At 46.3% G+C, this 25,200-nt stretch overlaps 1 protein-coding gene across 16 annotated transcripts in view; it reads left to right on the plus strand.

Annotated features, from left to right (window-relative positions):
* LOC106604881 (protocadherin alpha-C2) overlaps positions 1–25,200 on the plus strand; it is a 212,718-nt gene that overhangs the window by 164,575 nt on the left and 22,943 nt on the right. For 14 of the 16 annotated variants that reach the window (XM_045718169.2, XM_082975195.1, XM_045718167.2 and 11 more), the window contains 2 exons: positions 12,743–12,801; positions 21,497–21,585. In XM_045718169.2, coding sequence (XP_045574125.1) covers positions 12,743–12,801; positions 21,497–21,585 — 148 coding nt within the window. Of the gene's footprint in view, positions 1–5,558; positions 8,711–12,742; positions 12,802–21,496; positions 21,586–25,200 lie in introns of those variants that run through there. The other 2 variants (XM_014199998.3, XM_014200002.3) reach the window with 2 other exon arrangements.

Genomic DNA, 25,200 nt, shown 5'->3' on the forward strand with positions numbered 1-25,200 from the left:
GTCTCGGATTTACACACACAATAATATGAAATGCTCTGAGACGAGGTTGAGGTGGCATATAGCCGCTGTGCAGGTCATACACCATATGCTATGTTTATGGGGAAACAAAACCTGGGGGGCACAAATTCTATTGGGGGGGGGGGGGGGCGCATGCCCGGATTTGCCACCCAGTGGCAAAACCCTGCGTTTAGGTCACAGTGAAGTGTAGGTCCCAGTGTTACTTTGAATGACACTTCACTCACTGTAGGACTCAATCAATTTGACTGTTATAAAAGCCGATTGTCTAGCAAACTGGTGCCTGTCTGAGTGTTATCCAACTTTCTAGAGCTCTTCAAGAGGTAAAAGGATCGAAGATGAGACGAGAGCCGGGATTCAATTCATTATGAACCGCTGCATGCCTTTGGTATAGAAAATAAATTAGGCAGTGTCGAGAGATCCTCCCCCTCACTTTGTCGTACTGATTGGGTTAGGAGTAAGAGGCCCCTCTTAATTGAATTGAATCTGATTTTAAATTGGATTCTAATTGGGGTACATGGGTTCAGACTGTACTAATTAGCAGGAAAGTCTGAGCGGGAAGATGTGGGCATTTCACTCCACTACCAGACCACCTGCGGTCAGACATGCGCAGTGAGCCTCCTCGGGCCCATGGCCAGATGTTTGAGGTGTTTGAGACATTGAGTGGAATTTAAATGAGGAACCAGCTTAACCCATAACTCAACCGTAGATGTAGACCTACCGTTGGTTGTGTAATTATATGCATTCTACACTTACTACAATGTCGTCTATTATAGCCAGACAATTTGTCCAGTGTGATCATTTAGAAGCGGCGGTGGCGCAGGATTTTCAATAAATGAACATATGTCACGATCGTCTATAAACCTGAGGTCCACTTTAAGAAAGTGTATCAAGTCGCCAGGAACCACGTCAGTATGTGTATATTCATGCCTGCCAGGCTATTAAATGACTATTGCTTGTTGTAAACTGCCCCCAAAGCTATCTCTAAAACCGACAGGGGTTAGTCTATTTGTGGGTGAAAGCGTTCCCACACTCAGATGGATTCTAGAATAGGGTTTTGTGAAAACAATGAATTAGCAAACTTATTTTGGTCTTTTACGTCAGGTGGAAGATTCAATTCGTTTAATTTTAATAGGACATATCTAAGCTAGATGTTTGGGGAAAGCGAGACTGTCGAAAGGAAATGCAGAGTAACTAGTCAAGTGATCGAAATTCGTCTAAATTCTTCGTGCCCACGCTTTCCACATCTGCAATTTGCACGCGCTCTATACTATTTCAGCAATTTGGGTCTGACAGGAGAGGACATGTTAGCTTGTTTTGACAGATTGGCGGAGAGGCAAGTCTCGAGCATCTTGTTGGATGACCTGGTTCGTTTCGCCCGTTCACCCGAAGTGAACATGCTTCATATGACGACATATTGGGGGTGGGGGTGGGGGGGGTCCTGTTATATTCTACTGCGAGTAATATGATGTGAAACTGGAGCGGCAGCCAAGTACCTCTGTAATCTTAATATACTGTATGATCAACCCATCTGTCACTCTCCGGGCAATAAGTGAGAGGAGATCGCGAGCAGCCAATGACATCTGAATTGTCTTTCAGCTCTAGGGCTCGAGGACACTGGACACACGCTGGACACAGCTCACTTTGCTTTTAGAGCTGCTGAACGAGTTCAAATAGAGTAGAGGAGAACGATGGCGAAAAGGCATTGAATAAAATCCTATAACGCATTCTTAGTTAGGATACAGCTTTTATTTATTTAGTTCTGTGTTGTTTTGTTTTGCTCGTTCTTTGTCTCTGCACTCTTAGAATAAAAAGTCCCTCATAGAACCAAAACGGGTTCAATCGCTTGCTTCATATATGGAACCCCTAAAAGTTCTATATAGAAAACCTTTGATAGGAATATAGAACCCTTTTGATATCCTATTAATGTTTAAACTTTATTTATCTAGCCTATAGTTTATGCAAGTTGGTTCAAACACCGTCCTCTTGCGTCGTCATGCAGGAATGTCAAATTTTGAATTGACCAGAAGGTTCTATATTAAAAAAACTTCTTCTTTTTTACCTAAGAGTGCATGCTTTTATTAAACGCATTATTTCCTGTTGTTTCTAGCTAACATTTAGTTTGCAACGGCAGAGGTATGTTTGCCACTCAGGCCGCAGCAACAATGTTGCAAAACAGGAATTCGATCTTTCCGCTGCCATAGAGAGGTAAGAATGTCGGACGACAACTAGACATTTTTCTGACCAGGCGAAATCGTGCCGCAGCATCATTACTATAGATATAAATGGCAATGCAAAACAGCTGAAACAAATGAAAAGGGAACACCGCTCAGTTCAGAGTTTGATGTGACTGGGTTATCTTTTGTTAGCTGTTGTTTTCTAAAATCCCCATTATACTCTGGGGTAGGCTATAAGGATATAACCCTCAAGGTTTGTTGACTTCACTGGGTATACAGTGCATTCATAAAGTATTCAGACCCCTTGACTTTTTCCACATTTGGTTAAGTTACAGCCTTATTCTAAAATTGATTATTTAGTTTTTTTCCCCCTCTATACACGATACCCCATAATGACAACGCAAAAACAAGAAATATCACATTTACATAAGTATTCAGAGCCTTTACTCAGTACCTTTGGCAGCGATTACAGCCTCGAGTCTTCTTGGGTTTGAGCTACAAGCTTGGTACACCTATATTTGGGGAGTTTCTCCTTTTCTTCTCTGCAGATCCTCTCAAGCTCTGTCAGGTTGGATGGTGTGCCTTCGCCCCAGTTTGAGGTCCTGGGCGCTCTGGAGCAGGTTTTCATCAAGGATCTCTCTGTACTTTGCTCCATTAATCTTTGCCTCGATCCTGACTAGTCTCCTCACAGCATGATGCTGCCACCACCATGCTTCACAGTAGGGATGGTGACAGGTTTCCTACAGATGTGACGCTTGGCATTCAGGCCAAAGAGTTCAATGTTGGTTTCATCAGACCAGAGATTCTTGTTTCTCATTGTCTGAGAGTCTTTAGGTGCCTTTTGGCAAATTCCAAGCAGGCTGTCATGTGCCTTTTACTGAGGAGTGGCTTCGGTCTGGCCACTCTACCATAAAGGCCTGATTGGGAAGTGCTGCAGAGATGGTTGTCCTTCTGGAAGGTTCTCCACAGAGGAACTCTGGAGCGCTGTCAGAGTTACCATCGGGTTCTTGGTCACCTCCCTGACCAAGGCCCTTCTCTCCCGATTGCTCAATTTGGCCGGCCGGCCAGCTCAGGGAGAGTCTTGGTGGTTACAAACTTCTTCCATTTAAGAATTATGGAGACCACTGTGTTCTTGGGGATGTTCAATGCTGAAGAATTTTTAGATCTGTGCCTCGACACAATCCTGTCTCTGAGCTTTATGTACAATTCCTTCGACCTCATGGCTTGGTTTTTGCTCTGACATGAACTGTCAACTGTGGAACCTTACATAAACAGGTGTGTGCCTTTCCGATTCATGTCCAATCAATTGAATTTACCACAGGTGAACTACAATCAAGTTGTAGAAACATCTCAAGGATGATCAATGGAAACAGGATGCACCTGAGCTCAATATCGAGTCTCATAGCAAAGGGTCTGAATACTTGTGTAAATCAGGTATCTGTTTTTCTATTTTGAATACATTTGCTATGAAACTCTAAAAACCTGTTTGCGTTTTGTCAAAATTGTTTATTAAATCCATTTTAGAATAAGGATGTAACGTAAAAAATTGAGTGAAAAGCCAAGGGGTCTGAATACTTTCCAAATGCACTGAATGCACTACTTGACCAAAAGTATATGGACACCTGCTCATCAAACATCTTATTGCAGAATCATGGGCATTGATGTCGAGTTGGTCCCCCCTTTGCATCTATAACAGCCTCCACTCTTCTGGGAAGGCTTTCCACCAGATGTTAGAACACTGCTGCTGGGACTTGGTTTCATTCAGCCACAAGAGCCTTTGTGAGGTCGGGCACTGATGTTGGGCTATTAGGCCTGGATCGCAGTTAGCGTTCCAATTCGTCCCAAAAATCTTCGATGGGGTTGAGGTCAGGGCTCTGTGCAGGCCAGGCAAATTCTTTGACACCGATCTCGACAAACCATTTCTGTATGGACCTCGCTTTGTGCACTGGGCCATTGTCATGCTAAAAAAGGAAAGGCTTTTCCCCAAACTGCCGCCACAAAGTTGGAAGCACAGAATCGTCTAGAATGTCATTGTATGCTGTGGCTTTAAGATTCCCTTCACTGGAACTAAGAGACCTGGCCCAAATCATGAAAAACAGCCCCAGACCATTATTCCTCCACCAAACTTTACAGTTGGCACTATGCATTCGGGTAGGTAGCTTTCTCCTGGCATCCACCAAACCCAGATTCGTCCGTCGGACTGTCAGATGGTGAAGTGTGATTCATCACTCCAGAGAACGCGTTTCCACTGCTCCAGAGTCCAATGGTGGCAAGCTTTACACCACTCCAGCTGACACTTGGCATGGCTTGTGTGCGGCTGCTCGGCCATGGAAATCCATTTCATGAATCTCCCGACCAACAGTTCTTGTGCTAATGTTGCTTCCAGAGGCAGTTTGGAATTTGGTAGTAAGTGTTGCAACCGAGGACAGATGATGTTTTACACGCCATGCGTTTCAGCACTCAACGGTCCCGTTCTGTGAGCTTGTGTGACCTACCACTTTGCGGCTGAGCTGTTGTTGCTCCTGGATGTTTCCCCTTCACAATAACAGCACCTACAGTTAACCAGGGCAGCTCTAGCAGGGCAGAAATTTGACAAACTGACTTGTTGTAACGGTGGCATCCTATGACTGTGCCACGTTGAAAGTCACTGAGCTCTTCAGTAAGGCCATTATACTGCCAATGTTTGTCTATGGAGACTGCATGGCGGTGTGCTCTATTTTTTTTTAAATTGTTTACACCTGTCAGCAACGGGTGTGGCTGAAATTGCCGAATCCACTAATTTGAAGGGTTGTCCACATACTTTTGTATATACAGTGTGTATATAGCACCCTTTTTTTTTAGGAATCTAAAGTGTTCTTTAATCTCATCCAGGGAACCAAAACGTTATAGGTAGCCTATGTAGAAGCAAAAATAACCATTTTTTTCTAAGAGTGTTTGTTGATAACTACATCTTTTAATGCTCAGCCCTAACTCGATTTGCATTGCCCTGTTGAATCCATCGACGCATTTCAAAGATAGATCCCCCTCTTTACTCGAATGATGTAGGCTCAATGTTTCCAAAGTTGCTGTGCTTATACTTACAGTTAAACGATACATTTTACGATGATAATTGCTGAAGAAATACAATGAAAAAGTTATATATTTATATATTTTAGTTAAGGGGTTAATTAACCCTATTTCCATAGCTTATTTTTATTCGATTAAATATCCGTTACTCGTTTTATTTCTATTTATTCTATTTTTCTTCGAGCTTTGGCGTAATTGCTCTTTTGGATCAATGAAAAGAGAGAAGTAATCGCTTGGGCGTACTGAGAAAACAGATCGTCAATGTATCCCAGCACACAATGAAAAGGGCGGTGGCACTCGCTCGCTCTCCCTCGGATAAAAAAAACTACTAGTCTGCTCAAATACATTCTCTTAGAAATGTCAGAAACGATCGACTGTTGAAAATAATGATACAAATTAGTATTCGTATTCCCGAGGTGTGAATGGCATTTTTATTTTTATTTGACGCTGTTTTCAATCGGAGGTGCCGAAATGCAGCCAGCAACGTTTGAGAGTAAGGCTCCCCCTCCCCCTCCGCCCACAGACACCATCGCACAGAGAGAGGGAGGGGGAAGGAGAGAGAGAGAGAGAGAGAGAGAGAGAGAGGGAGAAAGCGATAGGCAGCACCCGTGAGAGGGAAACAAGAGTCAGCCGCGCGGAGGAGAGAGAAGAGAGAGAAAAAGCAGTAACCAAACAGACAAAGGAAAACATGGATGTAATGGGAAAACGTCCTTTTAAACGAGCACCTGTACAGGAGAGGATGCTTTGGTCGTCCTGCACATAGTAGGGGGTAACGCACGGACTCTTCCCCAGTTTTTAATGTGGCGGGTGGGGACGCACGGCAAGCTAAAAAGGCGGAAAGCTTTCTCTAATCCGTCTGCGGATCCTGCCTGCTTGCGATGGCTGTGGCGGCGCGACGCTGTTACAGCATAACGCAGAATGTGCCTTTTACTTTTTATTTGGTAATTTTTCTACTCAGTGGCCTTACAAATTCACAAATACGATACACCATTCCGGAGGAGCTGGAGAATGGGGCTGTGGTCGGCGACATTGTTCGAGATTTGGGTCTGGACCTGCGAAAGCTCTCTTCCCGACGCATCCGAATCACCTCCGACAGCGCAAGGAGATATTTCAACATAAATCATAAAAACGGCAAGCTGTCGGTGAGTGACCGCATCGACCGAGAGACGCTGTGTGAATTCAGCGGCACATGTTCCCTCAACCTAGAGGTGGTGGTTGAGAACCCGCTCGAGGTGCATAACGTAGAGGTGGAGATTCTGGATGCGAATGACAACTCGCCACAGTTCCCCCGGGACGAGTACCAGCTGGAGATCTCGGAGTCTGCTATAACGGGGTCCCGGTTCCCCATCGAAGGCGCGCAGGATGCAGACGATGGCTCAAATTCGGTTCGGCTCTATCGGCTCAGCAACAACGAGCACCTCGCGCTGGACTCCAACAAGCCCGTGGCAAACAGCAAGCACATCGAGCTCGTGCTTAAAAAGCCATTTGACCGCGAGCATACACCGTCTCATCAGTTCATACTGACAGCTGTCGACGGAGGCACCCCGGCGCGCACGGGCACAGCCAAAATCAACGTTCATGTCCTGGATTCCAACGACAATGTGCCCGCGTTCGACAACTCCGTGTACAAAGTGAAACTGTTAGAGAACTCGCCCAAGGGCGCTCTGGTGATAAAGTTAAACGCCACAGACCCGGATGAAGGCACAAACGGGGAGGTGTTTTACTCTTTCAGCAGTTACACGCCAGAGAGGGTGAGACAAATGTTCTCCATGGACACAGATACAGGAGAGATCCGAGTGAAGAACAACATAGACTATGAGGAGACTAACTCCTATGAAATGTACATACAAGCTATGGACAGGGGCCCTTCTGCGGTGGCCGTCCACTGTAAAGTGGTTGTAGAGGTTTTGGATGTGAATGACAATATCCCAGAGATCGTGCTGTCCTCTCTGTCCAGCCCAGTCCGCGAGGACGCTCGGGCGGACACGGTGGTGGCCTTGATCAGCGTTAATGACCGGGACTCCGCCCAGAACAAACAGGTGACCCTGGAGATCCAACCTGGCCTCCCCTTTAAGATCAAGTCCTTCCGGAACCACTACACCTTGGTCACCTCCGCCTTCCTAGACCGGGAAACCATCTCCACCTACAATGTCACGGTAACCGCCATTGACGGAGGGACCCCGGCCCTCTCCTCACACATGACCATTAAAGTTGACGTGGCGGATGTCAATGACAACCCTCCTCGCTTCGAACAGACGTCCTACACGGTGTACATGACGGAGAACAACGCGCCCGGGGCCTCAATGTGCGTGGTGAAGGCTCTGGACGCTGACGCCGGGGAGAACGCTCGCATCACCTACACCGTCCTCAACGACAACAACCACGGAATCCCCGTGGCGAGCTACGTCAGCATCAAACCCGACACGGGCGAGGCCTATGCCCTGCGAGCCTTCGACTTTGAGAAGCTCAGAGAGTTCCACTTCCAGGTGAAAGCCCAGGATGGTGGCGTGCCGCCCCTCAGCCGCGTGGCAACCGTCTATGTTTACATCATGGACCAGAACGACCACTCCCCCAGGATAGTCCATCCTCCAGCCAATGGGACGCGGACCACTGAGACGCTGATGAAGAATGCGGAGGCGGGGGCTCTGGTGACCAAGGTGGTGGCGTGGGACGGGGACGCAGGTCAGAACGCCTGGCTGGTGTACGTCCTGGAGCAGATCACCTCCGAGCTGGACCTGTTTAAAGTCCACGAGCACACGGGGGAGATCCGCACCACGCGGCGCGTCAGCGAGGACAACTCCACCTCCTTCCTGCTCACCGTGCTGGTCCGCGACCATGGCCTCCCGCCGCTCTCCTCCACCGCCACCATCAACGTGCACGTCATGGAGCTGCCGCCCAAGCTGACCCCCGACCCCAAACGTATCATCAGGCCTCACAGCCCACTACTGTTCTCCAACGTGACCCTCTACCTGATCGTGGCCCTGAGCGCCACCACCTTTGTGTTCCTGGTCACCATTGTGGTGCTGGCCATCGTCCGCTGTCACGCCTACTGCACCCAGCCCGGCTCCTGCTCCCCATGCTGTGTGTCCCAGAAGAGAGTCCCCGAGGGGGGCACCTCGGCCGGCGGGGGTGGAGGGTCGTTGGGTCGAGGTGGAGGTGGTGGGGGAGGTGGAGGAGGAGGTCAGGGTCAACCCAACAACAACGTTGCTCTGAGGAGAGACCTGAAAGTGGAGCCTCACTACATTGAGGTGCGGGGGAACGGCTCCATGACCAAAACGTACTGCTATAAGACATGTATGACGGCCACGTCGGGGAGCGACACCTTCATGTTCTATAACACGGGTCGGCCCCACAGCGGCACCTGGGGTTCCGGGGGATACGTTACCAGCCAGAGTGGACAGAGCCAGATGTTTGTGCGCAGGCTCAGCATGCCAGACGCAACTGCGATACAGGTGTGTGTGTGTGTGTGTGTGTGTGTGTCTCTGTGTGTGTGTGTGTGTCCCGTCATCCCATCCCAACAACACATCCCAACTGACCGGAAAGCCGTTTCATGCGTTGTTTTTTTTGGGAGATGTATTATTTGGGTTTTTCCCCTTGGCAGTGTTTTGTGGAACAGTGTTTGGCATTTACAGTTTTCATGTAGGGAGGGGTATAGAGGAGTTCTCATCTTTTTGGTTGTGTTTATGCAATATTAAACTCTGCTCTTTTTTTAATCGTTTTTTTTTTGTTGCAGATATGGTCAAGTTTGAAGTCACCGAAATCATTTATACGCTCTCGTGTCACAGGCCTTGAGAATCGAACACCTGAAAATCACAGTGCCTCTCCCAGTGTTTCTTTTTGTCAGAAGGTTACCTGGGTTACCTGAACTGATTGCATTGTGTTGCGGAAGTAAAGGTGTTTTTTGCTGTGTAATGCTCTGTTGTGAGCTCTGTCTGTACATTACGTACATGCGTCCGGTGTCGGAAAATGTGTTCTCTAATATCTCGAGCGCTTTGTGAATGTGTTTAGATTTTTAGCTGTGCGGGGTGCAGGCGAGCTCAGAGCATCTTTGTGGGAGCTGTGTGCTTGTGTGCATGTTTGTGTTGGTGGGGGGATACGCTCTTATCTCTGTGTGTGTGTGTGTGTGTGTGTGTGTGTGTGTGTGTGTGTGGTGCTCGGAGCCTCTTTCGAGAGCCTGAATCATCAGAAACAAACAGCAGCTATCAGATGTTACTGCGCCTCGCTCCTCCGTGGTCGTTTAGAGAGCTGTTACAAAAATACTGGTATTCAGGGAAAACATGTCTCTCTCCATATCTCACCTTCTTCTCTCTGTTGTGTACTGTACTGCTACAACCTTTGTCAGTAGTACAACACTCAAGAGACAACTGCAACATATCTTGGTTATTTGCGAGGAGATTGTTTTAGAAATTATATGGGGTCGATGGTTTAGAAACTGACAGTTTCTAAAGGGGCAGTGGGATTGCTTTGATCGCTTTATTCTAGAACACGTCTGTACGGTTGAATAGACTTTTGGAAACCTGATTGGAGTGCTAGGTTTAGTGTGTAAAGGGTTATTGTGATTGACTGGGTGAGGTCGCACTAGACCAATCTGATTGGTCCTCTAGTTCTGGTTCAATGGGCAAAGACTAGTCTGGTGTGGTCTCTCTGAACAGAGAGATAGTCTGGGCATTAGTGTTGCTCTCTCCAACTTAAATAGTCATGGGTCTTACTCCATTACAATCCCCACGGGTCAGTCACGCTCAGGGCAAATGCCCTGAGTTTGGTTTAGTGGGTTATGAGTGGAATTTGAGGGAGATAGCAGTCTCGGCGCTGGATTAAAGTCCCATCTTCAGTTTACTGAGTTTTCTCATTCATTTGGCATCATTTGAGAAGCAGGGAAAACCAGAATCAAACTATTAGTAGCTATGTGTCCGGTGGCTTTAGATCATTCATGAAGTGGTTCATTCCAGATGTAAAGTGGAATCTGGTGACTGTTGCCCTAGGAAACTGTTCTGACTGCATGGTTGTCATAGAAAACACAGTAGAGAAAAGGACAATTATGACCAAAAAATATGTACATTATCGACACGGCTAATTTTAAATTAAGATAACATTTAAGCCTTCAAAGAGATGGATTGGGATCTTAAGCACTTTAATACACATGTGTAACTTAATTTACGAATTGGAATTCGTAACATATCATACGAATCGCAAGAATTGAATTATTGTTATTTCGCAAAACAAATTCAGGACGCAACATATACAAAATGGAATACGTTTTGCACAATTGTAAAACGTTTTCGGGGATCGGTTTTTGCTCTTCAGCTCTATTTTCAAAACTACTGGCTGAAATTATACACAATAAAAATGAATTAAGAAGAAATGAGGTAGGGGGAGTACAAGGGGATGAAAAGGGTGAAATAATGAGGCAGGGGGAGTAAAAGAGAATGAAAAGGGTGAAATAAAGAGTTAGGGGAGTAAAAGAGGATGAAAAGGGTGAAATAATGAGGCAGGGGGAGTAAAAGAGAATGAAAAGGGTGAAATAAAGAGTTAGGGGAGTAAAAGAGGATGAAAAGGGTGGTTTAAAACAATGTTCAGGTAATTGCTCCTCTATCCCTGGTGGTTTCCCTCATTAAATGCCAGTCATGTTTGCTCTAGCTTTGTAATTAACTGTCGGCGACGTGTTTCTCGATACCACGGTGGGATTGATCGGTTCCACGAGGACGGGGAAAGCAAGGGGATTGGACAAGGCGTTCGATGGTGGAGGTGCGAGCGCTGTATCCATGCGAGGGGTGTCCACTCAGAGGCAGAGAGAGAAATAAAAAAAACAGGGCCTTATTAAGTCCCTCATTTGTTTTCACACAGGGAGGCAGGGAGGAAGGGAGTACACAGGAAACCCATAGGGATAAAAACATTCTATCTTGATTTCTCTCTCTCTCTCTCTCTCTCTCTCTCTCTCAGATACAGAAACCAAATTCAAATTCACAATATCAACTCTCTGTTCATCGCGCTACGTCCTGTGTGTATTGCTGGTAGAGCCTGTATGTGTGACTTCTGGAGGAATACCAGGTTTTCTCATTTGGGCCACATATTGGATTTCAGGGTGATGAATGTGCTGCGTGGAGAGACTACGGTCGATTTTTCCATCTCCAGGAAGTTAACATCTGTCTTGTGGACAGCACAGGAAATGGGTCACCACTGTGAAGAAGGTAGAGCTTGTTCCTACCACTGATCTAAGATCAGATGTGTTTTTTTTTACCCCATAATGGTTGAGGTTAGGAATGGGAAATTGGTAATCTGATCCTAGGCCCATACGGTGATCGTCTCTGTTTCAGAACATTACAATGAGTTGGACATCTCATGTCATATGGTTTCACTATGTGACACAAATACATTTCCATTCACTTTTTACAGTAAGACTTGTGTTTTTTTTTAAAGCACTTTATCAACTTGGAAACATCCCCAAGTGTTGGCTGGTATTCAGAGTTCACCTGTAGATCTCACTACAGACAGAGCCTGCAGACAGAGGTTATGGCCGTTTCACACGCCTCCCTCACGGCTCTGTTGTGATGGGGGTGTCACATTTATTCTCTGTCCAGGTGCGGGCCTGAGGGGGTTAAGCTGATATCGCCTCCCCCTCACCTCCCCCATCACCTCACCTCTCCTCCTCCACCTGTGACCTGAAACAGAAGGAGATGAGGAGGGATGGGGTGGGGTGGGGGGGGGGGGGGATCCATGTAGTTACCATGGTGAGGTCTGTCGGACCAGCTCAGGCTGATTCTGTGACAGTGACACACAAGGTTTTGATCAGAGGGGGGAAAGGAGAATAAAACGAAAGAGACGGAGCGACAGCTGGATATAAAATGGAGGACATAGAGATAGGAGAGCACTGAGATGAATGAGGGCGGTAGATTGGGGCTAGCATTTTTTCCAGATCCTTAAACCACGCCTAATACATCAAATAGAAATAAATCAAATATTAAATTAGTAAGAAGGACATTCCGAGCGAAAGAGTGATAGAAAGCGAGGGAGAAAGAGGAAGGGTGGAGAGGTGGACAGTTGCAGCTCTGATGCAGCCCTTCGACAAAAACAGCGCCGTCCGAATTCCGTTGGGTCACCATTGTAACGGAGCGTATCCCCTGGAGCTGAGTGGTTTGACCCAGGAAGAGGGTGGCCTGAGGGACTGTGGCAGAGAGGCAGGGGACCGGTCTGGTCTGGGCACTGAACAGGCTCATCTCTCAAAGTCATCACTCTCACAGAGGACAGGGAAGAGGGGAAGAGGAATGGAGGAAAGGAGGAGGGAGGGGTGCAGGGAAGGTCCAGTGCAACTCATCACTCATTTCTCTCCACAGGCAGAGGCAAGCTGTTGCCTTCACGATGAGTGTTGGTGCACATACTTGTAGTTCACGCCATGACTTATTCATGAGAAGATATTGGGCTTTGCCTGTGTGATCTCTTTCAGTACCTAAGACTCCAACCCATTTCTCTCTCTGTCTCTCTTGCAGCCCAAGGTGCCCAATTCAGACTGGCGTTACTCTGCTTCACTTAGGGCTGGGATGCAGAGGTAAGCACATACAACCTTTTACCATACCTCAAAAGGTGTCCACTGTCCATTAGAATGTTACTTCGTGATTCATAATTCACCGGCATTCCATTCCTTTTAATCCCTCATAAATCATATGTTACTTTATCCATTCCCCTCCACTATAAGTACTACTCACACTGCTGATAGTTTAATTAAAATGGATACCAAACCCTATAGCACAGCAGAAGAATTTCCTTCTGAGTCAGCCACACTCCAAAAAGCAATTTCTGCAGGCTCTAGTTTTGTCTAATCTTGATCATTGTCCAGTCGTGTGGTCCAGTGCTGCAAGGAAAGACCTAGTTAAGCTGCAGCTGGCCCAGAACAGAGCGATATGTTTGGCTCTTAATTGTAATCAGAGGGCTGATATAAATAGCTACAAGTTGAGGAGAGACTAACTGCATCACTTCTTCTTTTTATAAGACACAATAATGTGTTGAAAATCCCAAATTGTTTGCGTAGTCAGTTTACACACAGATCAGACACACACACTTATCCCACCAGACATGCCACCAGGGGTCTTTTCACAGTCCCCAAACCCAGAACAAATTCAAGAAAGCGTACAGTATTATATAGAGCCCTAATTGCATGGAACTTCCTTCCATCTCATATTTCTAAAATAAACAGCAAACCTGCTTTCAAAAAACAGAGAAAGCAACACCTCGCGGCACAATGCCTCTCCCCTATTTGACCAGATAGTTTGTGTGTATTCATTGATATGAAGGCTACGTGTGCCTTTAAAAATATATATGTAGTTCTGTCTTTCAGCTCTTATTGTCTGTTGATGTTCTGTATTATGTCATGTTTTGTGTGGACCCCAGGAAGAGTAGCTGCTGCTTTTGCAACAGCTAATGGGGATCCTAATAAAATACCAAATACCAAAATACATTACTATTAAACCAGATATTATCCTATTTATATAGCATCTGTTCTACAGTATTCTATTAGCTTGGCCGTTAGACAGTAGTAGTTAGACAGAGAGCGAGGGGTAATCAGGGGGTCAGTGATAGACTGAGGGGACAGACGGCGGGATGGAGAGAGAGGGACAGAGAGGGGGATGGAGAGAGAGATGGAGGGGAGGGCAGTTGGGCGGAAATATGGCATTGGGAATGCGCAACACAGCACAGGGATCACATTACCCATGAGCCATTGGGCCACTAGCTGCTCTGGGATTGTCTGGGCTTGACCCAAACGTGGAGCATGCTAATGAGAGGGAGGGGCTAAGTTAACGAGCAGAGCCAGCCTTAATGAGCCAGGGGTAGCCAGGCGAACCACATCACCCACTGCACTGCGGCCAGGTAATCTCATAGTACCCCCGCAAACACACACACACACACACACACACACACACACACACACACACACACACACACACACACACACACACACACACACACACACTGCTCTGCTGCATTGCCAATCTCATGAACTGAGGATGACTGGCGGACCAGTCCCTCCATCGGAAGTAGGTCATCTGCCACCGCCCCTCACAAACACAGACACACACACACACACACACACACACACACACATAAAAGTCTTTCCCTCCGGCCATGGCAGACAGCACTGCGGCAGTGATGAGGGACATGAGAGATGACAGAATGGATAACGCTTTCACAGCTCCCTGTAAACAACGTCTGTCTGTCTGTCTGTCCAGAGACATGGTTCATCAGGGTCAGTGTGTGCGTGTGTATTTGTCATTGTTTTATGGTTTATCATTTATTGTTTAATGTGTGGTGTGTGTGTGTGTGTGTGTGTGTGTGTGTGTGTGTGTGTCAGATTAATACACGTTTAACATCTGAGTGTCATTGGTGTTACACAGATTCCCTCATAATTACAGCAGGGTTTAATGAGAGTTAATGTGCTTGAGCAAATAATTCTAATACATTAAATCGCTCTTGTTACTTTAGTATGGAGCCCTTTATCCATCCCTCCTCGTCTCTCTTCCCCTCCCTCCCTAAATCTGAGCTGTTGACTGATCTATTTATACTCTACTGAGATTACAGTTTGTTTGAAACATTTTGAGACATTTTGAGTGTATACCCCAAACAGCAATGCACTTGAGTAATGATTTTGACCTAGTTAGTTTTACAGCCCTAAATCTATTTCTCTGTAATTATGAACCCCGCTTAGCTAGAGGCTAGCGTGTCTATGGGTTCATTTTTACTGCACTGGTTGTAATAATGACAGGCAAAGAGATAGATAGATAGAAATGTTTGCCAATTTATTAAAAATAAAAAAACAGAAATACCTTATTTACATAAGTACTCAGACCCTTTGCTATGAGACTTGAAATTGAGGTCAGGTGCATCCTGTTTCCATTGATCATCCTTGAGATGTTTCTACAACTTGATTGGAGTCCACCTGTGGTAAATTCAGTTGATTGGACATGATTTGGAAAGGCACACACCTGTCTATATAAGGTCCCACAGTTGACAGTGCATTTCAGAGCAAAAACCAAGCCATGAGGTCGAAGGAATTGTCCGCAGAGCTCTGAGACAGGATTGTGTCGAGGCACAGATCTGGGAAAGGGTACCAAAACATTTCTGCAGCATTGAAGGTCCCCAAGAACACAATGGTCTCCATCATTCTTAAATGGAAGAAGTTTGTAACCACCAAGACTCTCCCTGAGCTGGCCGGCCGGCCAAATTGAGCAATCGGGAGAGAAGGACCTTGGTCAGGGAGGTGACCAAGAACCCAATGGTCACTCTGACAGAGCTCCAGAGTTCCTCTGTGGAGATGGGAGAACCCTCCAGAAGGACAACCATCTCTGCAGCACTCCACCAATCAGGCCTTTGTGGTAGTGGCCAGACAGAAGCCACTCCTCAGTAAAAGGCACATGACAGCCCGCTTGGAGTTTGCCAAAAGGCACCTAAAGGACTCTCAGACCATGAGAAACAAGATTCTCTGGTCTGTTGAAACCAAGATTGAAAATCTTTGGCCAGAATGCCAAGTGTCTGGAGGAAACCTTGCACCATCCCTACGGTGAAGCATGGTGGTGGCAGCATCATGCTGTGGGATGTTTTTCAGTGGCAGGGACTGGGTGACTAGTCAGGATCGAGAGAAAGATTAACGGAGCAAAGTACAGAGAAATTATTGATGAAAACCTGCTCCAGAGTGCTCAGCACCTCAGACTGGTGCGAAAGTTCACCTTCCAACAGGACAATGACACTAAGCACACAGCCAAGACAACGCAGGATTGGCTTCGGGACAAGTCTCTGAATGTCCTTGAGTGGCCCAGCCAGAGCCCGGACTTGAACCCGTTCGAACATCTCTGGAGAGCTTAAAATAGCAGAGCAGCCGCGCTCCCCTTGAGAGGATCTGCAGAGAAGAATGGTATAAACGATAGATAGATAGATTATGACATGGTAATTGCAGGGTACAGTGAAAATCTTATGCTCTGGGCTCCAACAGAGCAGGTTCAATTAAAAATGAAGATACATTTTATTAAAGTGAATGAGACAAAATAAGGATGATGATAATAATAATAATAATAATAATAATATGCACATTTAGAACTGTGGGGACAGGGTAAGAGTCCGTTTGGGAATGTCCATGGGGGAGCAGCAGGGGGGTGAAGTGATGGGATGAACTAACCATCAGCCAGACAGACAGGCAGGCTGATTGTCTTTCAGAAAGACAAAGAGACATTTACATGGACACAAGGAGAAAGTGAGACAATGAGCAATAGCGGTGTGTGTGTGTGTGTGTAAAATCACAGGGGAAGCCTAATCAGGGGGAAAAAAGCCACATTACAACCTATGTGTTGTGATAATTGTATTGTTTGCTCTATAACCTGTTAGAACATATGCATTGACACCGTGATATATAGGCCTAAAGGCCCGAGACAATAAGAAGACACAGTGGCAGAATAAAATTAACCGCACATTTATTTCATTACAAAGCCGGAGTACAACATCTGTCCTGTGAAGTCCCTAAAAAACATATTGCATGTAACAAACAGTTACATGACATACAGCATGGTCAATCAAGTTAATGTTTCTGACATTTTCAGACCACTAAACAGCTACTGATTTAGAACCACAGAGACTTACCGCAAGTCGCAAAGAAAACAGGAACCGCCTGCACTATTCCAGCACCATTTCAACTTCAACATTTCAACATCATCAAATCACATCTGCTTGGTCTAATACAGTGACAACTAAAGATACCAAAAACAGTGTAGTCGAATCAACTTAAGATAAATATGATGTGGCTGTCCTTGGATCTGATTTGTGTGTGTGTGTGTGCAAGTAAAAAAAAAATCATGTTGACTCACCCTCCTCTTTCATGTTGACTAAACGGTCTATCTTACAGTACAAGCTTTTATTTTTTTGATGTCTTAGCTAAAATGCTTGCTCGCTAGCCTAACTTCCTTTCATGGGCAACGTTAGCTAGTTAACATTAGCCTTCTACATTAGCTACATATTGAACTTCCATCCTCTCAGTCCAGGGGCACAATATATGAACATACGGTTGGATCTAAATCGCCGTTATAGTCATTGGCTAGTAGGGAAAATTAAGTAAAACCACACGTCCAAATCAATATCCATCCAGCTAATTTTGGAAAAGGACAAATTTAGCTAGCTAGCTAGCCACCGGAGGACAACACAACAAGATGCAACAATTCAAGTTGTTTCTGTCAATTACGGATTTCTTTTGATGCGATGTGATGATTGGCTATGATTTCATAAAAAAAAAAAAGCTTGCTGGCTTCCCTGCATTCAATGCTACAGGCAGCAACAATGTCATACTCTTTATGACCAGACAGCATCACAGAGATGGCCTACACATACAGAGACAGAGGGGCGCTGTTTTGCTCGCTCGGATCCTTTCTCCGGTGAGATACATTCAACCTCTTGTGAATTGAAGGGGAATTATGAAACGCAAAGAGAAGAAAGATACATTATTTTGTTTCTTTTTTTTCTTGGTCATTTTTTTGGGGGGTGGAAGCCTGGCTTCCCTTGGCATCCATGAATACACGTCACTGACAACAAGAGAGAAACAGATACAGGCATTAGCTGTAGGAACATGCTTTCGGTCCAGTGTTCTCCATTAATAATTAATGAGTGAATCTGAATGACTCCAGCTCTACAAAGCACTTAAAATGGCCACCCTGCCAAATCTCTCTTCATCTCCTTATACTACTACACAAAGACAGGAGGACCTTTCCACACACAACACACACACACACATTTCAATACAGCTGATGGAATAGAGATGACAGAGGCGTGAAATATTGCAAAGAAAGAAAGGGAGGGAGAGGGGGAAGGGAGAAATGAATACAGAGAGAACGGGTGAGGGGGAGAGAGTGTGAATCAGATGGCAGAAGAGCGAGGAGAGGATGGGGACTGAGCTGTGATTGCCTGACCTTGGGGGTGAACATGCTCACACATACACCCGCACACATACACGCACACGCACACGTGTGCACGCGGACGGCCAGACAGTGTGTGAAGAGCCTGGAGAAGAAGGGCAACTAAAATGGTGGCAATACTGCTGCCTCGTCCCACACGCTTTCCCTTCCTCCTGTCTCTCTTACATGTTCAGCTATTATTCATTTCAATAGCTTCACTTTTATCCTATGGAGAAAATGTCCTTGGGTTCCACCTTTGACATTTTGCAGTATATTGTGGTATGGGATCGAGTATTCAATCGCATATTGGGCACTTCCAAGTATGTGTGTGTGGGCGGGCCGAGAGAGAAATACAGCGAGAGAGAGACAGAGAAAGGGACTCCAGCTGAATTGGGGGAATGGTTCTCTTCTCATCTGACCTCTGTCAGACGAAACTTTGCGAGACCCAGTTTTCCAGGCAGGGACAAAGGGAAGGAGAGAAGAGAGGGATTAAACATGGAATAGTAGCAATGCAGGGGGATTGAAAGAGGGAGAGCACCGCCTTAAAACTATATGCACAGGTTAATATCGGGAGACAGTGTACATGCTGAATGCAAACAACCGGTCAAAAGTTTTAGAACACCTACTCACTCAAGGGTTTTTCTTTATTTTACTATTTTCTACATTGTAAAATAATAGTGAAGACATCAAAACAATGAAATAACAATTATGGAATCATGTAGTAAGCAAAAAAAGTGTTCAACAAATAAAATATATGTTATATTTGAGATTCTTCAAATAGCCACCGTTTGCCTTGATGACAGCTTGGCACACTCTTGGCATTCTCTCAACCAGCTTCACCTGGAATGCTTTTCCAACAGTCTTGAAGGAGTTCCCACATATTCTGATCACTTGTTGGCTGCTTTTTCGACTCATCCCAAACCAGCTCAATTTGGTTGAGGTCGCGTGATTGTGGAGGCCAGGTCATCTGATGCAGCACTGCATCACTCTCCTTCTTGGTCAAATATCCCTTACACATCCTGGAGGTGTGTTGGGTCATTGTCCTGTTGATAAACAAGTAATAGTCCCGCTAAGCCCAAACCAGATGGGATGGCATATTGCTGCAGAATGCTGTGGTAGCCATGCTGGTTAAGTGTTCCTTGAATTCTAAGTAAATCGCAGACAGTGTCACCAGCAAAGCACCCCCACACCATAACACTTCATCCTCCATGGGAAATACACACATGGAGATCCTCTATTCACCCACACCGCGTCTCACAAAGACATGGCGGTTGGAACCCAAAATCTCAAATTTGGACTCCAGACCAAAGGACAGATTTCCAGCGGTCTAATGTCCATTGCTTGGGTTTCTTGGCTCAAGCAAGTCTCTTCTTCTTATTGGCGTCCTTTAGTAGTGGTTTCTTTGCAGCAATTCGACCATGAAGGCCTGATTCACACGCACTCTTCTGAACAGTTGATGTTGAGATGGGTCTGTTACTTGAACTCTGTGAAGCATTTATTTGGGCTGCAATTTATGAGGCTGGTAACGCTAATGAACTTATCCTCTGCAGCAGAGGTAACTCTGGGTCTTCCTTTCCTGTGGCGGTCCTCATGAGAGACAGTTTCATCATAGCGCCTGATGGTTTTTGCGACTGCACTTGAAGAAACTTTCAAAGTTCTTGAAATGTTCCCTATTGACTGACCTGCATGTCTTAAAGTAATGATGGACTGTTTCTCTTTGCTTATATGAGCTGTTCTTGCCATAATATGGACTTGGTCTTTTACCAAATAGGGCTATCTTCTGTATACACCCCTTACCTTGTCACAACACAACTGATTGGCTCAAACGCATTAACAAGGAAAGAAATTCCACAAATTAACTTTTAACAAGGCACACCTATTCATTGAAATGCATTCCAGGTGACTACCTCATGAAGCTGGTTGAGAAGAATGCCAACATTGCACAAAGCTGTCATCAAGGCAAAGGGTGGCTATTTGAAGAATCTCAAATATATTTTGATTTGTTTAACACATTTTTTAGTTACTACATGATTCAATATGTGTTATTTCATAGTTTTGATGTCTTCACTATTATTCTACAATGTAGAAAATAGTCAAAATAAAGAAAAACCCTTGTGTTCTAAAACTTTTGACCGGTAGTGTACACGCACACACACACAGCGCTCTCCGCATTGTTAGCTCTGCCTTTGCGTTTCAGTCACCCCTGGTTCCTCTTTAGGTTTCTTCCTAGGTTCCTGCCTTTCTAGGGAGTTTTTCCTAGCCACCGTGCTTCTACATCTGCATTGCTCGCTTTTCGGGGTTTTAGGCTGGGTTTCTGCTGAGGTAAAAAGGGCATTAAGAATACATTTGATTTGATGTAATATCTGCTAACATAATAAAGAGAAAGTCTAGATAGTGTTTTTCTAATCCTCAATTAAAACCCTGCTCTGCATCTCACTATGGTAAAATGGGCTGCCCTTACTGGATAAATGATAGTGGAACATGCAGATTGTTTCAAAAGCGACATGAAATGTACCTGAACCCTTTCATGATTAAAACACCTAACCATAGTTTGAATAGAGGACATTAAGATTTAGTGGAATCTCATACCTTACATTTATGGCGTGTGTGTGTGTGTGTTTAAGATTACTTTTTATTTGCTGTATTTTGGCAGCAGCCTGTCGCTGTTTTAACACTGTAGAGCTCAATTCATTTTAGTGGGAGGGTTGCTGAAATCCCTGGGGTGGGTGTGAAAATGTTAGAGCACCCATCTGTAATCCCTAATCCAGGGAGCGGTGTGAATATGCAGGGTGACTACTGTTTAATCCTAATCCAAGGGCCCATTTGAGTTCCTGAGATGGAATTGGTCTGACCCCCCCCCACACACACACACACACACACACACACACACCACACACACACACACACACACACACACACACACACACACACACACTGTGGTTTCCTACCATGGCTTAATTTAGTAATGCTCTGTATTATAGGAAACTTGTGGAGCGAGAAAGGACTGGGTCCACAGAAGCTTATAGCTGCTGCTGCTTTATGGCCCTGTGATAGATAATATAATGGAGTTCACCCAGAAAATGTGTGTGTGTGATGTGTTTGAGAGTGAAAGGGTGTGTTTGTGTGTGTATTTATGAGAGAAACTCTCTCAATATATACTGTACCATCAGACTGTGTGTGTGTGTGTGTGTGTGTGTGTGGTGTGTGTGTGTGTGTGTGTGTGTGTGTGTGTTATATTGCTCTAGATTCTGTAACCTCTGAAAATGTGTGTGTTGGGATGTTTCTCCAGTGTGTAACCTCAGAGTGTGTGTTGTGTTCCAGCTCAGTGCACATGGAGGAGTCGTCGGTGATGCAGGGAGCCCAGGGGGTTCTGGTCCAGAACTGGCCAACCGTGTCTAGCGCCGCCGGAGGTAAGAGCCAGGCCACTACACCACACACTGACCCGCTCTGACCCTGACCAGACCAGAGCAGAATACAATCAGACTAAGCCTCTGAGCAACCCAGGCCAATGCAGAACAACTCAGACTATCAAAAACCCAACCCAGACTAGCTAAGCCAGACCTACCCAAGGACAAACCAGACCGGTTTAGGCCCACTCAGACTACCTCCGACTTTGACTGGCACAGTGTAATCCAGACCAACTACGACATAACCAAAGGGAGAGACCAGGTTCTCCATCATCGCCCTGACTCCTGCTCACTGCCCTTATCCACTCAGAGATGAAATGACACTGTTCTGTGGGTGGAGATTGGGATCTGTAACAGGAAGAGAGGGACCGGAGAACAACACATAGAGAGAGAGAGAGAGAGAGAGAGAGAAAGAAAGGAGTCCAGAGTCAACAGAGTAGATGACCTGATAAACACCAGGTTGTTTACAGAGGTTTAGAGAGCTGAGCCTCAGAGACATCAACACAGACCCATATTAATCATGAATACAACTCTGATTACATTCTTCCTCTCTGCAGTCTCTCCCTCTCTCTTTCGCTCTCCCATACATACCCCAACGTGATTCAATGTAAACTCGCCTTTTTTTTTTTTATACAAAAATCACATTAGTCCCCCGCCTCTCGTAACCCTGGTGACTGTTCTTGTCACTTCTGTACTTCTCGGATGATGAAACGGGTCGTAGCGTCCTGCTCTCGGATGCTCTCTACCCTCATTAGCATACTCATTATGACCGCACAAGAAGCATTAACATCTGACTCAAGGTCAGTACCTTCCGGAACAGACGTGTTTGGGTGGACATTAACTCAGCTGGAATGTGTTATGTAGCAGGGTCCAGGGAGGGAGGGGCGAGTAACAAGAGAGGAGTGGAACGTGAAGACATTGCGGAGGATACAGAGAGATAGAAAGGAGTGGGAGAGAGATGGATGGACACAGGAAGAGAAGGATGACAGTGCTGCAATTTACTGAGTAGATAGGAAGGTGATTTGTTGTAATTAAGGTATGTAGAGAATGACCCGGCTCTCTGTCCATTATAGACAGCCTGACTAACTGCCCACACACAGTCTTCTCTCTCTCTCTCTCTCTCTCTCTCTCGCTCTCTCTCTCTCTCTCTCTCACTCACACACACACACACACACACTCTCACACACTGCCTTCCCCGCTTTTTAATCGATTTCTTGCCCGGACTGAGGAGTTGCAGCCTTGAGCAGGGGGGGTGGTGAGTGGAGGGAAACTGAATGGGTGGAGATGCCCGTCTTCATGGGTAGGGTTGGCTGGAGTTGACTAAGGGGTTGTGGAAAGGGGTGACAGGATGGGGAGGGTGTATACTGGGATCGACAGAGTAAGGGGTTGGATGGATTTTAATGGGGGGGGTGTGGGGGGGAGTTAAAAGTAAAGAGATTGATGCTAAACGAAACGGTGTCGTCTGGGCATGAACGTCAGGGGGTTTGGAATAATGGGGATGGAGTCCAACAACAAAAAAGTCTAATGGCAAATTTTAGGATGTAGAATGATTCAATTGACCAGATTTGGAAAAATGTCAGGAAGTTGTAACGGTGAAGACGTAGACAGGGACACAGCTGGATCTGTCCAGTATGATAACCCTCACTGAATGAGTCATCTCCTGGTCTAATGATCAGTGAGCCAGTCGTTGCTTGTCTGCTTTCTGCCGGTTTAGGACCTGAAGTAACTTTCATATATTGCTGCAGCGTGAGAGAGGAGAGGTGTTGTGTCGATTGTTACAACTGCAGGGTGGGTTTCTGGGTTGTTGTCTGATGGAGTCTATTTGCTTTCTGTTAGATGTGAGACAAAGAGCCACAGCTGTAGACTACGCCCCTGTTTCTTCCCCCGTGTTTTCGTCAGGGTGGTTTGCTGCGGATATGTGTGTTTGTGTAGGAGTGTGTGGAAGTATTTTTATGTATGAGAAAGAGAGACTGTGTGTGTGTGTGTGTTAGCTCCCTGCTTTGTGTGCAGCTCCTGGTATGACAGATGGAGTCCAGCCTACGCCCAGATTAACAGACTCACATTAATGAAATCAGGATTCTGCATGCTGCCTAACTCTATCACTCTCTCCTCTCCTCTCTGCTTCCATCCATCCCGCCATTTCACAGCTCTGTTTCTAAAGCAGGGGCACGCACAGGGATTCACAGAGGGCTGTGCTGGATCTGAACAATCCCCGGGGGAAAAATTGGTAGAGGGAAGAAAAGAGAAGGAGAGGGAGAAATGTAGAGCCAGAGAGCGAAAGGAAGGAGAGGAGAAATGGAGAGCAGTGAGAGGGAAGAGAGGGAAAGAGGGAAGGGAGGGATGGGGGACTGGGAGAGAGGGGGGAGAGTGTGACAATGAGTTGGAAAAAAGAGACAGAGGCAGAGAGTGAAAAGGGAGAGAGGGAGAGGGGGAGGGAGAGAGGGATGGAGGGGGTATGAGGCTGCTGTTGCTAGGGGAGAGTGTGTTGCTAGGGGAGAGTGGTTGACTCGGAGAGCGAGAGAAAATGAGGGAGAGAGGGAGAGAAAGCTCACAGCATTATTCTCCATCAGCACTGTCGCTGTGACGCCCAAGTCCTACCGCTTCACTGGAGGATGCAGTTTCCACGGCAACCATTCATAGCCCGGAACTGAGTGTCGAGAGGGAGAGAGATGGAGAGAGAGAGAGATGGAGAGAGAGAGAGAGATGGAGAGAGAGAGAGAGATGGAGAGAGAGAGCGAGATGGAGAGAGATGCAGAGAGAGAGATGGAGAGAGATGCAGAGAGAGAGATGAAGAGAGCAGAGAGAGAGATGAAGAGAGCAGAGAGAGATGAAGAGAGCAGAGAGAGAGATGAAGAGAGCAGAGAGAGAGAGAGATGAAGAGAGCAGAGAGAGAGAGAGATGAAGAGAGCAGCGAGAGATGAAGAGAGCAGAGAGAGGGTGTAAGAAGACCGTTACGGAGGGAGAGAGAGGGAAATGTGGACGTGAGTGGGCTGTGAGGTTGAAGCAACGCAGGTGAATAGAGAGAAATAGGGAGGTGGCTGCTGGTCAAATAAAAAAAACAAGCGTTGGATAGAAAGGAGGGAGAGGCTGTGTTAGCTAGAAATGGTCTGAGGAGGGCATGGCGAGGGGAAACAAGGAGAGAGGGAAGGAGAGAAGGAGAGAGGGAGAGAGAGAGGGAGAGGGGGAAGGAGAGAGGGAGAGAGGGAGGGAGAGAGGGAGGGAGAGAGGGAGAGGGAAGGAGAGAGGGAGGGAGAGAGGGAGAGGGAAGGAGAGAGGGAGGGAGAGAGGGAAGGAGAGAGGGAAGGAGGGAGGGAGAGGGGGAAGGAGAGAGGGAGGAGAGAGGGAAGGAGGGAGGGAGAGAGGGAAGGAGAGAGGGAAGGAGAGAGGGAAGGAGAGAGGGAGAGAGGGAAGGAGAGAGGGAAGGAGAGAGGGAGAGAGGGAGGGAGGGAGAGAGGGAGGGAGGGAGAGAGGGAGGGAGGGAGAGAGGGAAGGAGAGAGGGAGAGAGGGAAGGAGAGAGGGAGAGAGGGAAGGAGAGAGGGAAGGAGAGAAGGAAGGAGAGAAGGAAGCAGAGAGGGAAGCAGAGAGGGAAGGAGAGAGGGAAGGAGAGAGGGAGAGAG

The sequence above is a fragment of the Salmo salar genome, chromosome 05 (assembly GCF_965601325.2).
Source record: "Salmo salar chromosome 05, fSalSal1, whole genome shotgun sequence".
In the NCBI taxonomy this organism is placed as follows: domain Eukaryota; kingdom Metazoa; phylum Chordata; class Actinopteri; order Salmoniformes; family Salmonidae; genus Salmo; species Salmo salar.